This window comes from Lagopus leucura, unplaced genomic scaffold (assembly GCF_019238085.1).
Source record: "Lagopus leucura isolate 7727_CA_CO unplaced genomic scaffold, USGS_WTPT01 Super-Scaffold_702, whole genome shotgun sequence".
NCBI classification, from domain to species: Eukaryota; Metazoa; Chordata; class Aves; order Galliformes; family Phasianidae; genus Lagopus; species Lagopus leucura.
Window position 1 is genome coordinate 8,356,607 of NW_024962254.1, and position 15,338 is coordinate 8,371,944.

The following is a 15,338-nucleotide window of genomic DNA, read 5'->3' on the forward strand; positions in this document are numbered from 1 at the left end:
AAAAACTGTAAATAGCTGTGAGATTTAAAAACTAAATGCAGACATTTGGGTTCCAATAAAGTCTTAAAATGACAATAAAGTTATTTTAAGAAATCCTCTTCTTTGAATTATTGTTATTTTTTTTTACAATTATTATTGCTTTTCCAACTTGTTAATCCTCTTACAGCTGCTTGAAGCTGGTGCAGTTGGCAGGAAGTCAAATCTCCTGTGGCCGCTGTCTCTTCCTCTTATTTTATCTTTTTTTCCCTAGATGAGTAATTTATTCAAAACTTTACTCAACTTCCCTCTTGTAAATATGACCTTTTTAAAAGTCAGAGTCACAGGATGGTTTGGATTGGAAGAGACCTTAAACATCACCCAGCCCCAACCCCTGCCATGGGTTGGTTGCCCCCACCAGCTGCTCAGGCTGCCCAAGGTCCATCCAGCCCGGCCTTGAGCACCTCCAGGGCTGGGGCATCAAAATGCCCCAAGGTCTATCCCTGATACACGAAGGGAAAGCCCTTCAGCTCCAGCTGAACCTCTGCAGCTGCCTGGGGCGGGATGGGAGGGGATGGGGAGAGTAGAGATGGCCGCGGGCGGGGCCGTGCGGCACCGAGGGGCGGACCGGGGCCGGGGCCGGCGCAGAGGGGCAGGCAGCCGCGGGGTGGGGCAGGATGGCCGGCATGGCCGGGAGGGGCTGCATCTCCCCGCCCCAGCCCGGTGGTTCCGCGCTGCCGTGTGCCGGGCCCGGCCCGGGGGTGGGCGCTGAGAGGCGGCGGCGGCAGCAGCAGCAGCAGCAGCAGCAGCAGCATGCGCTGGGCGGCCCCGGCCCCGCGGCTCCCCCTGGGCGGCAGCGGGCAGGCTCAATGGAGCCGGGCCCCCGGCGGAGCCCCGCCGCCCGGCCGGGCTGTGCGCGGAGGTGGCGGCGGCGCTGGGCGCTGCTTGGCGCGCTGCTGGGCGCCGCGCTGTTGCTGTACGCCTGCCTGCGGGAGCTGCGGCGGCACGGCTCGGCGGCGGGCCGGTCCGAGGGCGAGGTGACCGTGCTGCTGTGGTGGGAGCCCTTCGGCCGCCCCCGGCGCCCGGCCGACTGCCGGCGGCGCTACAACGTCACGGGCTGCCGCCTGAGCGCCGACCGCGGGCGGTACGGCGAGGCGCGGGCCGTGCTCTTCCACCACCGCGACCTGGCGCTGCACGGCGCCCAGGGGCTGCCCCGCGGGCCCCCGCCGCGACCCCCGCGGCAGCTGTGGGTGTGGATGAACTTCGAGTCGCCCTCGCACTCCCCCGGGCTGCGGGGCCTGGCCGGGCTCTTCAACTGGACCATGTCCTACCGGCGGGACTCGGACGTCTTCGTGCCCTACGGCTATCTGTACGTGCCGCCGACGCCGCGGCCCTTCGTGCCGCCCCGCAAGAGCCGGCTGGTGGCCTGGGTCATCAGCAACTGGAACGAGGAGCACGCCCGCGTGCGCTACTACCGGCAGCTGAAGGAGCACCTGCCCATCGACGTGTACGGGGCGCGTGGGATGGCGCTGCTGGAGGGCAGCGTGGTGAAGACGGTGTCGGCCTACAAGTTCTACCTGGCCTTCGAGAACTCCCAGCACACCGACTACATCACTGAGAAGCTCTGGAGGAACGCCTTCGCCGCCAACGCCGTGCCTGTTGTCCTCGGCCCCCGCAGGGCCAACTACGAGCGCTTCATCCCTGCCGACTCCTTCATCCACGTGGATGACTTCCCCAGCCCGCGGCTGCTGGCCACCTACCTGAAGTTCCTCGATAAAAACAAGCCCAGCTACAGGAGGTATTTCGCCTGGCGGAACAAGTACGACGTCCACGTCACGTCTTTCTGGGACGAGCATTACTGCAAGGTGTGTGAGGCCGTGAGGACAGCAGGGGATCAATTGAAGACGGTACGGAATCTGGCCAGCTGGTTTGAGAGCTGACGTTCCCGAGGCGAGCTCAGCCAGCTTCTCCCAACAGCGAATGCACCGAGGTACAGGGAAACCCTGTGAGACCTCCTGCCTGCCAGAGCCAGTCTGTCCTCAGTGAGAAAAGCATACAGATAGAGGTAAACAAACAAAGAAGAAGATTTTTATTGCGGTGCAAAATGAAGTTACGGAGAGGCATCAGGCAAGGCGATTCTGCAAGAGCGAAGCTAAACTTTCAGCAGTCGTGCTGGTCTGAAGCCTTTGCAGTTGTTTGCAGAATAACCTATGCCAAGTCCTTCAGCTGTGCAGCTGGAACCAATTTTGTCAGCTATGACAGCTTCCTGGACCGTGAAACTTTCTTTTGCGTATGGGGGATACGCGATCAGTGCTGGCTTTCTGTGTTCCAAAGACAAAAGCAAATATTTCCAATGGTGATTATTATGAAAATCAGAGCTGTTTGCTGACAAATGCTGAGCCACAAATGTTGAACTTAAGAATGTGATGATACAGTAGCACTTTTTAGCAGTTTTAAATTGCAGCAGCCAAATAATAATTCTTTGAGCCAAATAAAAATTCCATGTAGGAAAAAGGGTATGGAAGGGTTTGAGTGGAACAAACAGCTCAGATGACAGAAAGTATTTATTGTGAGCACAGTTGTCCTTTTTGAAAGCAGAGAAGAGCTTCAAGTACAGAAAAAGACAGAAGGCAGACAGAAAGCAGGAACATTTCCACCCTCCCTTTATTCAGGAATTAGAGAATGTTTACAGGAGACTGCATGTCTTTCAATGCAAGATTACTGCCATATAAGAAAAAGCAGGGAAAGGCTCAAGATGGCAGGGTTTTATTGCTGTACTCAATCTGTACATGGGAAGGCTAACTTTCTGTTGTGTGTACAGCAGTAATGGCAACAAAGATACCAAAGTTAAGTCCCCAAATGCTACCTCCCAGAAGGAGAACTACTGTAGACAATAAGGTCTAAACTGCTGCTGCAACACAGGTTATGTGAAGGAAGTATATGAAGAGAAAGAAGAAAGTTACTGTTCTTTACATTTGGTTTTGGGGATTTCCTCCACTTAATTTTTTTTTTCAGTCTGTTCCTAGAACTCTAGGCTGCCACTTCCTCATGTGCTGTCTGCCCAGAGCATTGCAGTTCTTCCTTTTCTGGCTGCCACGGTGGAATAAAATCAAGGGCACCAGGCAGGTGGGGAGAGAAGAAAGTTAGATGCAAGTGAAAGCTCAATGTGTGAGAGTTATTTAGGTTAGAATGGGATGAGGTTTGATTTGAGCAATGAGGGCTGCCAGGTAGATGCTGTTGAAACTTAGCAGCTGCATTTTAAGTTACCTGTGCCCAGTAATTGCGTAAGTGTGGAACTAAAGAATATTGGGAAAAAAATCTGTTACAGTGTTATAGCTCATGAATAATTTTGCACAGGTTTACTGGGGCAGAGCTCGGAAGCTCCTGTTTTTATTGTTTTCTGCTTTTGTTCAGGGAAAGATGGTTAAAAGCACTTCTGAATGTGGCTGTTGTTTGTGCCAGAGCTGCCGGAGAGATTTTATTGGGAAAGCAGAGAGGACTCAGTGCAATGCAGGTGTTGTCGGGGTGTTCCCGATGCTGGGCTTTAATTCCAGCTCTTCTGAAGGGGTTCAGAGCACAGCCGTGCTCCTCACTTGCAAGATCTTCTGCTGCCCTGCCAGCTGGTGAAATAAATTCGTTTTGATTATTCTAAAAGTACAATTCCAAGTATAGCATTAACCTAACAGCTGAGTGCCAGCATAATACAATCAGTGTCTCTTTGAATTGTCATTTTTTCCTTTTGCTTTTTATGGCAGTGCATGTGTGTGTACATCAAAACCTGATCTTCAAAGCAGTGCGCAGTCTTTAAAAAGGTGAAGATTGCACTGCTTCTTATCAGTCTGCCCAAAATAGTGCTTCTTTTTCCCAGTCCTTCTAAGTTTTTAAATGTTTCCTGAGAGTTTATAGGCACACGACTCGGTTCTATCAGTAGTAATGCCACAGGCAGAAGACGAGGCTCCAGGAGCATGGGAATTTCCACAGATTGCAGCCATCCTTTATTCTCAGCTTCTCTTCCTGAAATTCTGGTGGAAATGAGTTTTGTAAAGTTCAGCAAACAGCCGTGCAATGATCAGAACATCATGTTGGAATGAGATAACCACAACTGTGCTCTATTTGTAAGATATGCGTTGAATATTTTCACAAATTGTATAATGAGAACTGCAGTGTTGTAATAATTATTGCAGTTTCACTGTTCTTGCATAAGCATTGCACACTTTTCCCGTTAGATTCGGGAGGAAGTTTGGTCCTGGTCTATGGCTGCTGAAGTCAATAATACAGCAACTCTTTGAGGCCATATTGGCTTTTAGTTCATCCGTCCCTTGGGCTCACAGAACTAACCTAATAATTGAGTGCTGTTAGAAACTGAGCGCTGTCCTTTGTAACTCACTTTGTAGAGGCCAAGTTCAGTGATAAATGAGAAATGTGTCATAGCAAATTGGATTGTAGATCAGGTACCAGACTCCACAAGGCCCTGCAGGTGAAGTATGTGATCAGTCTATAAAAATTAAGCAGATTTATCTTCCAGTCTAAATAGAGAAATCTTGACGAATATGCTTTTAAATCTGTTTGATTCCATGCCTTGAAATGTTGGGGAGGAGGGAGAGACAGAAAGATCATGTGCTGTTTTTCATAAAGTTAATTACTTTTTGATTATAAGTGGAATATAGAAATGTGGGTGATCCTTTAACTCGCAGAAGTATCTCAGGGAATTTTATACTGTAAGATCTTTTAGTCTTCACAGAATGGAGTAACTTTTATTAATCATGTAGATTAACAGTCAATAAAATTATAGAAAGGAAGTAGCATAAAACGACCCTATTTTTCTATTTCCTCTTCTTTATGCGTTATGAAGGGTAGAAAACTGCTTTTTAAATAGATTTCCTTTTGTGCTTGTCTTCCACCTCTTCATCAATAGAAGTGACTCATTACAGATCAGTCAGACCGTCTGAGGCTGGGGACGAAGCTTGGTTGTGCCAGGGGTAAATATTTCCACAGGAGAGGCTGTGCTGGGTTATTTCCACTATGAAAAGGAGCATTTATTGAGGTTGGGTGACTGCTGGAAAAACATCATTTAAAAAAAAAGAAAAAACCCACAGTGTACAAACCTCAAAAAGAGAACAAACCAACAGACAGTCTCTTGACCTACAGAGAATTTGAAACTGCTCGGGTATTTTTATTTTTCCCCTTAAATTTCAAAATGAAATGGATGGGAGATGGTATTTGGCACATAGTGCTGCGGCCACTCTTTCAACTATGGGATTTTTGTGCTTGTTCATTGATGTCTTCAGCTGAGCTGCAAATGTCCCACACCTCTTATTCCTGTGATCTCTTAACACTGATTGCAGAAAAAGTGATTGATGACCTCTCTTTATCCACGTTCTGTACCACACGATCATAGAGTCATTTCACTTGGAAGGGCCCGTGAAAGGCCATCTAGTCCAACTCCCCTGCTGTAGGGGACACCTACAGCTAGATCAGGGTGCTGAAAGCATGGATACTTTCGGGTAAATTTCAGCATTCCTCTTCATATTTCCAGCCCCTCCTGGGTGTGGTAAGTGCTACAGTGCTCTCTTTTTTTCCCCCTCAAGTACTTTATGCTGTGTCACTGCCATGTTTTGTGAGGAGAGCTTAAGCCTTGTTTTTACCTGTGCCCACAAAGGTCGATGTTTACTTGCAGGTTTTCCATCCGGGATTGGGCTCTGGGTGGTGAAAATGGGTGGGAATATTTTTCTGCAAAACATTGGGTACCATTTGCTCACGCTTGTTTGCTGACTTTTAAGTGAGATGTGAGTTACACCCGATTAGTTTCTAACTCTCTCTTTATCCAACAATCGCATAAGATGGTATTTGTTTTAAGTGTGTAAACAGTCCTTTGTAGGAAGCAAGGAGCTGATTCAATCTGCAGGCTGATGTAGTGAGCGTGGTGACTTAACATGAATTTAAATGGTATTTAACTAAAGATAAATCCAGACCCAAGTATGCACAACCATTTCTAATCAGAAAAAATCGTTGTTTGAGTAACTCAAATATCACTTTTAACTGTTTAGCAGTTCCACTCTGTATAATCCTCCTCCTTTTTCTGTGCCAGGTTATAAATGATCCTTTAGGCCACCAAATCTGTGTCTATCCTTATGGCAGGAAGGTGTGCAGTGTTTAGGGAGTGTCCTGAAGCCACAAGCCCCGTTAACTGGAAATCCCCCATTAAGTGCATCCCTGGAGGCATTCAAGGCCAGGCTGGATGTGGCTCTGGGCAGCCTGCTGTGCTGGTTGGTGACCCTGCACATAGCAGGGGGTTGAAACTACATGATCATTGCGGTCCTTTTCAACTCAAGCCATTCTATGATTCTATGAAAGTTTTGCCCTAAGAAGCCAGTGCTTTTCTGAACTGGTAAATTCCTTCAAGGACTTTGGGTCCTTTTAAAGCCATCATTGTATGGGTTAAAATGTTGTGAATAGAGTTAAAAATTGGGCTATTTTAGTGACAGTTAGGATTTTAATCATATTCTTTTAATAACTACCAAGAGACTGCAAAATTTGAAACTTGGATCATGATTTGGGTTTTCCCTGTATTTATTAAACCATCTTTTGAAGTTGATCAGCCCATGGCTTGGCTGTAAATATTGTGGAAGACATTTCAGCATTTGTGTCCTCAAATTCAGCACTGAGATAAAAGACTCTCTAGGTGTTCTGGATGATGGGACACTGAATCTAGGAAGAAAGAAAGCATTAGCCATTTATTTCTGAGGATTTTATCAGGTAGACCTTGGATTTCCAGTCTTTCATTATCTCAAAAATGGTCTATGAGCTCAAATACTTCATTCATAGAATCCATAGAGTTGGAAGGGACCCTTAAAGGCTATCTAATCCAGCTCCCCTGCAGTAAACAGGGACATCTACAGCTCCATCAGGTGCTCAGAGCCCATCCAGCCTGACCTCGAGTGTCTCCAGGGATGGAGCATCCACCACCTCTGAGCAACCTGTGTCAGTGCCTCCGCACCGTTAGTGTGAAAAAGCATTTTGTGTGTCTATGCTGTGAAAAGATAATTTAAATAGAGCAGAATTTGTGCTATGCTTGAGCTCCCATTAAGCACCATTGTGCATATTCATGTAAAAATCACAGATTCGCTGTTCTGTCTTTTGCAGTGACTGTGATGAAGAATGTTTCCTGCACTGAGTCCTTGGAGGAAGATGACAGCCTTAATGGTGCTGAGTTACTTTTCCTTGTCATTCACAGTGGCTTTTTATTGTAAACATGAAAATTGCTGCCACTATCTCAAATCTAGGTTTTATTCCTATGTTCAGATATTAAATGTATTTTACCATTTTACAAGAGCACTTTAAATAATAGCAAGAATTAAAAAAAAAAAAAAAAAAAAAAAAAAAAAAAGCATTTCACTGATGTAACTGGAAATGGAAAGTTTGGGATTTACAGCCCTGAGCTACAGGTTTTTGCTGTGTAAGTTTCCACTGTGACTGTGGACAGGTTGTTGTTGAATGTAGGGCTGGGCTGAAGCACTGAGTCCTGTCTTCTGTGGGCTTTGATTTAGGTCCTGTGTGACAGAGCCTCACTCTTACAGGAGCACAGCTGATAGCAGGGAATGCTCCATGTGTACAAGGCTGTATCATCTGCTCGCATCTCAGGCATCATCTGCTTGTTTCTACCTCTGCTCCTGCAAGACAAAAGGAACCAAAGCTACCACCAGCTCCTCTGGTTCTTTTGCAGGCTTCTGTCCCTTTCCCATCCTCTTTCTGGCTGACGCTTTTCATGCAGCAAGGAGTGTGAGGATGGAAACATCTGTGACAGCAAGTGTGTGTGCAAACTCCAGAGAGAGCTGAGCATGCAGTGGAGAAAGGAGAGAGCTCTTCCTAACCATGCACTGCAACATGCAACTTTAAACCTTCTGACTGAAGGTGGTTGGAGGCAAGGGGAGGCACAGGCTATTTCAGTCCTTTTTGCACCTGGAGAATTGCGGGTTTATCTGGGATCATGTAGGAGAACTTATAGCCTGAAGTCACCTCTGGTGACACAACTGGAAGATGATGAGCTTTTCAGAATGGCACAGAGGCAGGAATCCAGCTAAAGCTATGGCTGCTTGCTAGAAGGTGGAGTGTGTATGACTGTCTCACGTCAACAGGAGTTTGGGCATGCTCTCACTGGAATCAGTTTCGCTCATTTTCCATCTGCCCTTAGTAATGGATAAAATTAGTCATTAAAAGGGCTGCTTTAATCCAAAACACAAACAATGAGCATTCTGCCAAGTTTGTGTAAAGTTGTTGAAGTAACCTCCACCTCCAAGTTACGACTGTTTGTTTTATCCTTGTCCTCAGAGGTGAGTATTCAATAAAACCTTCACTGTGTACTATAAAAGCTGTCAGAAAGCACTGGGAGAGCAGTGCTCAGTGCAGGAAGATGCGGGCAGAGATGGCAGCTGAAATGCTCACTTGGACAGCCCCAGTTAAAATGAAGAAGAAGAAAAAAGGGGAGTCTTTCATTCGCTTTATTTTTATTAACTAGAGGGAATGAGGTTTCCCGAACCTTTGCAGATTCTAGCAGTCTATCTGCGAGTCGTACCAGTGGTATTATTCTGCTTTGCAGTTCACAAGTAACAAGGAACATGAGGTCAGGCTCTCAACTGATGGAAACTAGCTTGCCCACCTCTTCCTTCTAAGGTGCTTCATTTCCTTCTTAGGATATTATGTACTAATTACCAATGTCTTCAGAAAGCCACATCGAGGGAATAATTTTAGGTGTGTAGAAGACGACACTTTGGTTTTGATATGTAATTTTCCCTCCGGATGCTTTGCCTGAAGTTGTGTTATGGCTTGTCATTACAGTCTGGTCATTTCTATTTCTACTAATTAGGAAGTTATTAAAGCGAGGAACGTCTACAGTAGCTGGTGAGTTAGCAGTTAGCCTTTTTTCTTCTGCACATACCTGCATGGCAGAGAGGAGATGTGGCCTCCTGCTCAGCACCAAGGAGATAAAGGCTCTGCTTCATCATGGGCTGCAAGTTACTGAGAAGCAATAGTGAGATACCGCCAACAGCTGATTTGATCTGAAGTCCAGTGCACACCCCAACACTTTCTCTTCTTATCCCATTTGGGTGGCTGATAAATCCCGTGCAGCCCTTACAGCAGTGATGAATGGGGCTCCAGGGACAGACCCTCGCTGCCTGCTCTCTGCTAGGTGACAGTATGGAAGGGATGGAATGCTGAGAGGTTCTGGTCAGTGCTTCTGTCCACACAGTACTTTCTGCAGCTTGGGATAAACAGAAGAACATCACCCAGGCAGAGATAGAAATGTGTTAATAAGAAAAATTTTCAAAAGCTTGGAGAGCTGATGAGCATCCTCTGTGACCTGACCAGGGCTGGGAGGATTCCCTTTTGATCTCACACCTGGGAGCAGTTTCATTCTCACAGACAAGTGTGATGTGTGCTCTGCTCAGCCTCTGGGTTGAGTACCAGTAGGACCCTGGAATTGTAGAATCATTAAGGTTGGAAAAGACCTCTAAAGTCATCTAGTCCAACTGTCAACCCATCCCCACCATGCCCACTCACCGTGTCCTTTAGTGCCACATCTGCCTGCTTCTTCCAAAGACACTGCTGCACTGCTTCCATCAGGGCGCTGAACATCAAGCCAAGGTTAATCTCTACTATCTCACTCCTCTATTCTGTAAACATGAGGCTTGGAGGTTCCTTGTAGTTCCCCAGCTCCAGTTACTGACTTGTGAAATACTGTGGGAAAAATTCAATTCTATCCACTGCCTGAGGGAAAAAAGTGACTTTAATTGATCTTTTTTATAGCTAATGATCTTACAACTGCATGAGCTTTTAACAGTTCTCTGATCATTCCAGCTGGCTAAACAATGGGCATTTTAAACAATGTCTGCAAGTTGTAGGATAACTGGATGTAGTATTTAAGTACTTGGATTATTGCTGATTTTTTTTTTTTTTTCCTGGCTTAAATATTTTCTGATTTTGTTGCTCTAGGGGTCAGTTTATCTCCCTGCACACCTATCTGTTACGCTTCTTCTGTTGGCTTTCTGCTCTTGCTTTCATTTCCCTCTTAATGAGAAATGGGCTGCTGGAGCACTCAGGGGCAGCTCAGTCTGCTCTGATGGGTTGTGATATTCAACACAGCAAAAGTCGTGTCATGGAACAAGTGGCATGTGCTTGGCTCTCTTAGTTTGGTGGTCTTTCAGGATTGCACATAGGCAGGCTGGGGAGCTGTTGGTTGGCTGGGAAGTGAGATGAAGAGCAGAATTATGAATCTCCTTGTCTTAATCATGGCTTAACCACACTCAGCTGAAGAGCTTCTGGGACAGTCAGTGTTCCTAAATGCCAGATTGAGGAGCCAGACCTGAGTGTACAGCTCAGCCCCATGAGGTGCCATGTCTGGTCCCTGGGACATCCTGCTGCCCTCCATCTTGTAGCTTGTGTAAGTGCCTGAACTGCATTTGGTGATGTGCTGCCTCTGTGCAGAGAGGCACTGAAAGCAATGACAGATCGTATCTTAGACCCACATCCTTAAAAGAAACCCCACGCCAAACTGACGTTTTAGCTTGTTTCTGTATTGATACAGCTTCCGTGAGGCCTCGGGGACCTCAGAAAGACTACATCTTTGTAGGCCATCTCCCGTTTACTTACTTGTGCATGACCTAATTTATTTTACAAAAGTAGCTTTAGGAAGGCACAGTGCCCACAGTGCCATCCTGCCCAAAGAGAAAGCAGAATGCCTTTTTCCTGGTGCTGAATGCAGTCTGCTGTACTTGCAGACTGGATGAACAGGAGAAATCCCTTTGGGATATTGGTGAGCTTTGTGCTGCTTGCACTGCTCTGCCAACACACGTGTCCTGTGGATTGCAAAAGCCCACAAGTGATGTGGGGCTATTCCAAGTGCCATCAGCTCTTGTGGAAAAGCTTCCTTGCTATGTCTAGACTCCACTATCTGCTAGAAAGCTAGCCCTGTAAGCTAAACTTTTAAAAACACATACGCTTTTTTATGTTAGATCTGCCTGTCTTAATCTAGAATGGGATCACTGTTTTAAGTCACACTGAGATAACACCATTACTACGTTTATGCACTTCACTGCTTCTGCCTATGGGTTGTATGGTGGTCTGGTAGCTCTGGGGCTACCACAGAAATGGAGGAGATAGAGGAGCTGAACAGATGAAACAGTTTAGATGAAGAGGATAATTGCAAATGGGTTATCTATCTGATGTTATGCAAATGCAAGGTGGCTTTGGGATCTGCTTCCTTGTACTCAAGTGATTGCAGTATTACTTCCACTTAGAAGCTTACATTTGACTCTTTGAGCTTCAGGACAGATCAGAAGTGATCTCCTATGCTGAAGCAGGGCTTGCTTGGTAGGATAGGCATGAGGAGTGGACAACAGATTTCCTAATTGCCCTGTTACTGCCCATTCCATCCCTGGCAAAGTGGAGTGGATTTCTTTCTGTGCTTTCAAGCTTGTGTTTCTGCTCCTCAGGTGAAGTCAGAGATTCTAACTAATTCTTATTTATGTATAGACTTTTATGTGCATGGATACATATACTGATTCCCTGTGGCTTACCTGCTGGCTTGTGTTTGGAGTTTGCTATGAGAAAGCAACGTGTACATCATTTCTACATAACACAAATGTGTAACTTTGCTGCAAGGTGCTTCGGCATCAAGGATCCAACAGACGGAGCAGAGTGCTGCACCATTAATACCTGGAGGATCATGCTTCACTTTGTGAAACTACCTATAGAAATCTGACTTTGCTTCAGGAAGTCAGCGTACAGAAGCTGGCAGTACTGGAATATCAGCTTTCCCCTTCTGAGCTGAAGAAGTGCCTGTATGAGGCACTATGTAAGTGCTGTGGGGGCAAAAGAATGGGGTAAAGGACAGTGGGGAACAGGGAACAGTGGGAACAGAGCGTGACCTGGGCACTGGGAGGCCATGATGCCTCCATGCAGCCCTGCATGGATATTAAGAAAACTGAAGTCCTCCACTGCCCTTGCAGTCTAGACATACCCAGAGACAAGTAAATAGTAAAGGAAAGTGGCCTTGGTGACTGACAGTGTCAGCATGGCTTGTGTCTGGGCGGTCGTCAGGAGCCTGAATCTGGCCCAAGACCTTACTGTGGAGACAGACTGACAGGGGTCTGACCACATCGTCCCTCCTGGATTCATTCATTTTTCACGGTGCTCATGGTGTATTAAAGCTTTCTATATTGATCCCTCTGAAATGCTACAGCTGGATGAAGGGAGAAGTATGCATTAGTTTTGGTGGCATCCTGCCTGTCTGGTTTTTACAGAGCAGAATAAGAAACATTGCCCAGGCAATCTGCTGTGCTGTGGGGATATTGAATTTGCAAGGCTGTCAATCATCTGATTTCACAGGTACTGCTCTACTCTGCTAAAAGAAAATAAGTAGTTATAGCTCAGGTCAGATGCTTTTCAGCTGTAGGCTAAAAGAATTCATGCCTTTAGTGGAAATATCACAGGGACATCTCTCTGCTCCAGCCACCGCACAGTCTGCTATTACACACGAGACGGATCTTGGAGAAGTGTCAGAGTCCATGTCCAGCCATAGCATCTTTCTTGGCTGATGGAGCCATTGGTCTTCAAAGCTTAGAACCATATTTTTTATATGGTTTAAAAACTAGGGCTTCTGTTCAGGTATCCTGCTGTTCTGGGATGCAGTTTCTCCACAGCTTGTTTAGAAATGCCTCAGCATCAGCCTATACTGAAATGTCATTCTTCTCCCAAACCAAACTGAAGTAGAATGCAGGTAAAGTACCTTTGATCTTAAAACATCCCTTACAGAGTTAAAGTGGTGTGGATGGCAGCATGGGGTGTCTCCACCCAGTTGTGCACTGCAGCCCCGTATCCATGCTCACAGTGATCCAGCCCACAGAGAAGGAGGGGAAACAGGCTCATGATCATTTCAGTATCTAAAAGGGGTCTGCAAGAAACAAGAGGACAGACTCTTTAGCAGGGTCTGTTGTGATAGGACAAGGAAAATGATTTCAGACTGGAAGAGGCAAGATTTAGATTGAATATAAGGAAGAATTTTTTTTTCCGATAAGGGTGGTGAGGCACTGGCACAGGTTGCCCAGAGAAGTGGTGGATGCCCCATCCCCAGAGACACTCAAGGACAGGCTGGATGGGGCTCTGAGCACCTGGTCTAGCTGTGGGTGTCCCTTTTCCTTGTAAGGGGGTTGGGTTTGATAGCCTTTAAAGGTTCCTTCCAACTCAAATGATTCTATGATTCTATAGTGCTATAAAGTGCTATAAGATACAAGGAAAAAGCTACCATGGTAATGCAAAGCAATTGATGGTGGAAATAACATCTCTTCACTGACCGAAGCTCAGGGAAAATCTATGGAGAGTTTTTGATGTATCACCCTACATCCAAGTGCTGTGGTTGCCTCCGTGGCCACAGTAGAACTTACCGTGGGGACACCAATGCAGCATTTGCTCTGAAAGCAGCAGTAGTGAATGAAGGTCAAGCTGTTCCATGTACTGTGTTTACACTGCTTTAATTTAGTAATAGGTTTACATATTCCCAGTGCTTTACATCCCTTTGATCTTTGCAATAGCATAAATTGGAACACAAACAGAGTCAGCAGGAAATAATGCTGTGTTGTGTTCCTGTGTTTGCAGTGGGCATAACCACATGTATTTCATTTCTAGTGGACCTAAAATCTATGCCTTGGAGAGAAAAACACCCTGAAGAGTAACACATGCTCTGACTGATGAAACTCCCTGCTAGCAGTGCTCTTCTTTGTAGGAGGGGTGGGCTTCTTGCACTAAAGTTGTTATCAGTTTTAAACACAACATTGAACAAGAGGAGTCATAGGCACCTGGATCACCCATACCACACCCCAAGGAGCAGTATGGACATTCTGAGTTTAAATTGGCCGCTTGGATTTTGTCCACCCTGCAGAGGTCAGCATCCCCTGGAAGAAACAATAGTGAAATGCAATTAGAGAAGTGAAATTTAGTCCCACAGGGTCACTGCTGGGGAAGCTTAAGGACCACCCTAGATCTCTGGTGTTATGTGGCCTTGGCAGCACAGGCTTTACTTGGCAGTTTTCTGGCCTGGCTGCGGATTGCTTTCTGCAGCTGTGATCCAGCTACGGAGATAAGTACAGATAACAGAGACAATATAGACACTGAAGAAAGCGCAGCTGCAAAAGCACTGGGTTACCCAGAACACTCCTCTTGCTCAGGTCAGGATGCTGAAATCTTTCTGCCTTGTTTTGCACTTACATTACAAGCAGCAGCAGAGTTCCACCAGTCAGGCACACAGGCATTTAGTCCTTTCCAGGATTCAGGGATGTTATCTCAGTGCTTTTCATGCTGCATTGCTGCCAGAGGGCACTCAGCCAAGGCCAGGACTCATCTGAATACTGAATGCTTTGTTCCGCTGCACTTCCTCAGGTCAGACAAGAAGCAAATAATCAGATCTCTGTTCATTGGCAATCTGTTTTCTTTAGCAGGTATTGCAGAACATGCCCGCAGAGACTGAGATCAAAAGGCCTGATGACTGTTTTTTTGCCAAATCTTAATCTAGCCTCCAGTATTTTTAGTGTAATTAAAGCACTAAGCTTCTAAATGGGAATAGCTAACACAGTTTACCATGTTAGTGTTTTACCCCAAATGGAACATATATTCAAGGATACACAGAAATACTGATTTCCTCTGTTTGCAGAACACTTTATTTTTCTTGTATACCAGCCATGGAATTGCCTGTTCTTTCACTGTTACCTCAATGGTGACAGCTAGGATGGACTTGCTCTTGAAAACTGAACAGTTCCCGTTGAAAAGCCCAGCAACCTGGCTCATTTTCACCCAATATCAATAAATGGCTTTACTTGCTTGTCAGTTCTCTGCAAGCATAGCTGATGCTTCACATTTTGCAGTCCTTCAGATTTTTGTATCTGTGCATTAACATGCGCAAATGAATAAGAGCTTGGCTAAGGCTGCCTGTGTCTCACCTCTGGTAGCAATATGGTGATTAGCATGTATCAAAAAGGAAACTGCTCATACTTCCTGAAACCTAAAATAATCAGAGAATCATAGAACCGTAGATTATCCTGAACTGGAAGGGGCCCACAAGGATTATTGACTCCAACTCTTGGCTCCACACAGCACTGAGAGCACTGTCCAAATGCCCCCTGAGCTCCGGCAGCTCGGGGCCGTGCCCACTGCCCTGGGCAGGCTGTGCCAAGCCCACCGCCCTCTGGTGCAGATCCTTTCCCTCACCCTCAGCTGCTCTCCCCTGATGCAGCTCACAGGCTGCTGTGAGGCCTCCCCTCAGCCTGCTCTGCATGGGCTGAGCACACCCGTTGCCCTCCAGACCCTTCCCCATC

General features: G+C 46.3%; 1 protein-coding gene across 1 annotated transcript; it reads left to right on the plus strand.

Annotated features, from left to right (window-relative positions):
* Positions 1-845: 845 nt before the first annotated feature.
* FUT4 (fucosyltransferase 4) lies at positions 846-4,824 on the plus strand. Its single transcript, XM_042862530.1, has one exon. It carries the CDS (start codon positions 846-848, stop codon positions 1,914-1,916), a length of 1,071 nt encoding a protein of 356 aa, XP_042718464.1. The 3' UTR covers positions 1,917-4,824.
* Positions 4,825-15,338: the final 10,514 nt, after the last annotated feature.

Excerpts from the sequence above, each read along its gene's own strand:
- FUT4 (XM_042862530.1), top strand. The coding sequence starts at position 846 with ATGGAGCCGGGCCCCCGGCGGAGCCCCGCCGCCCGGCCGGGCTGTGCG.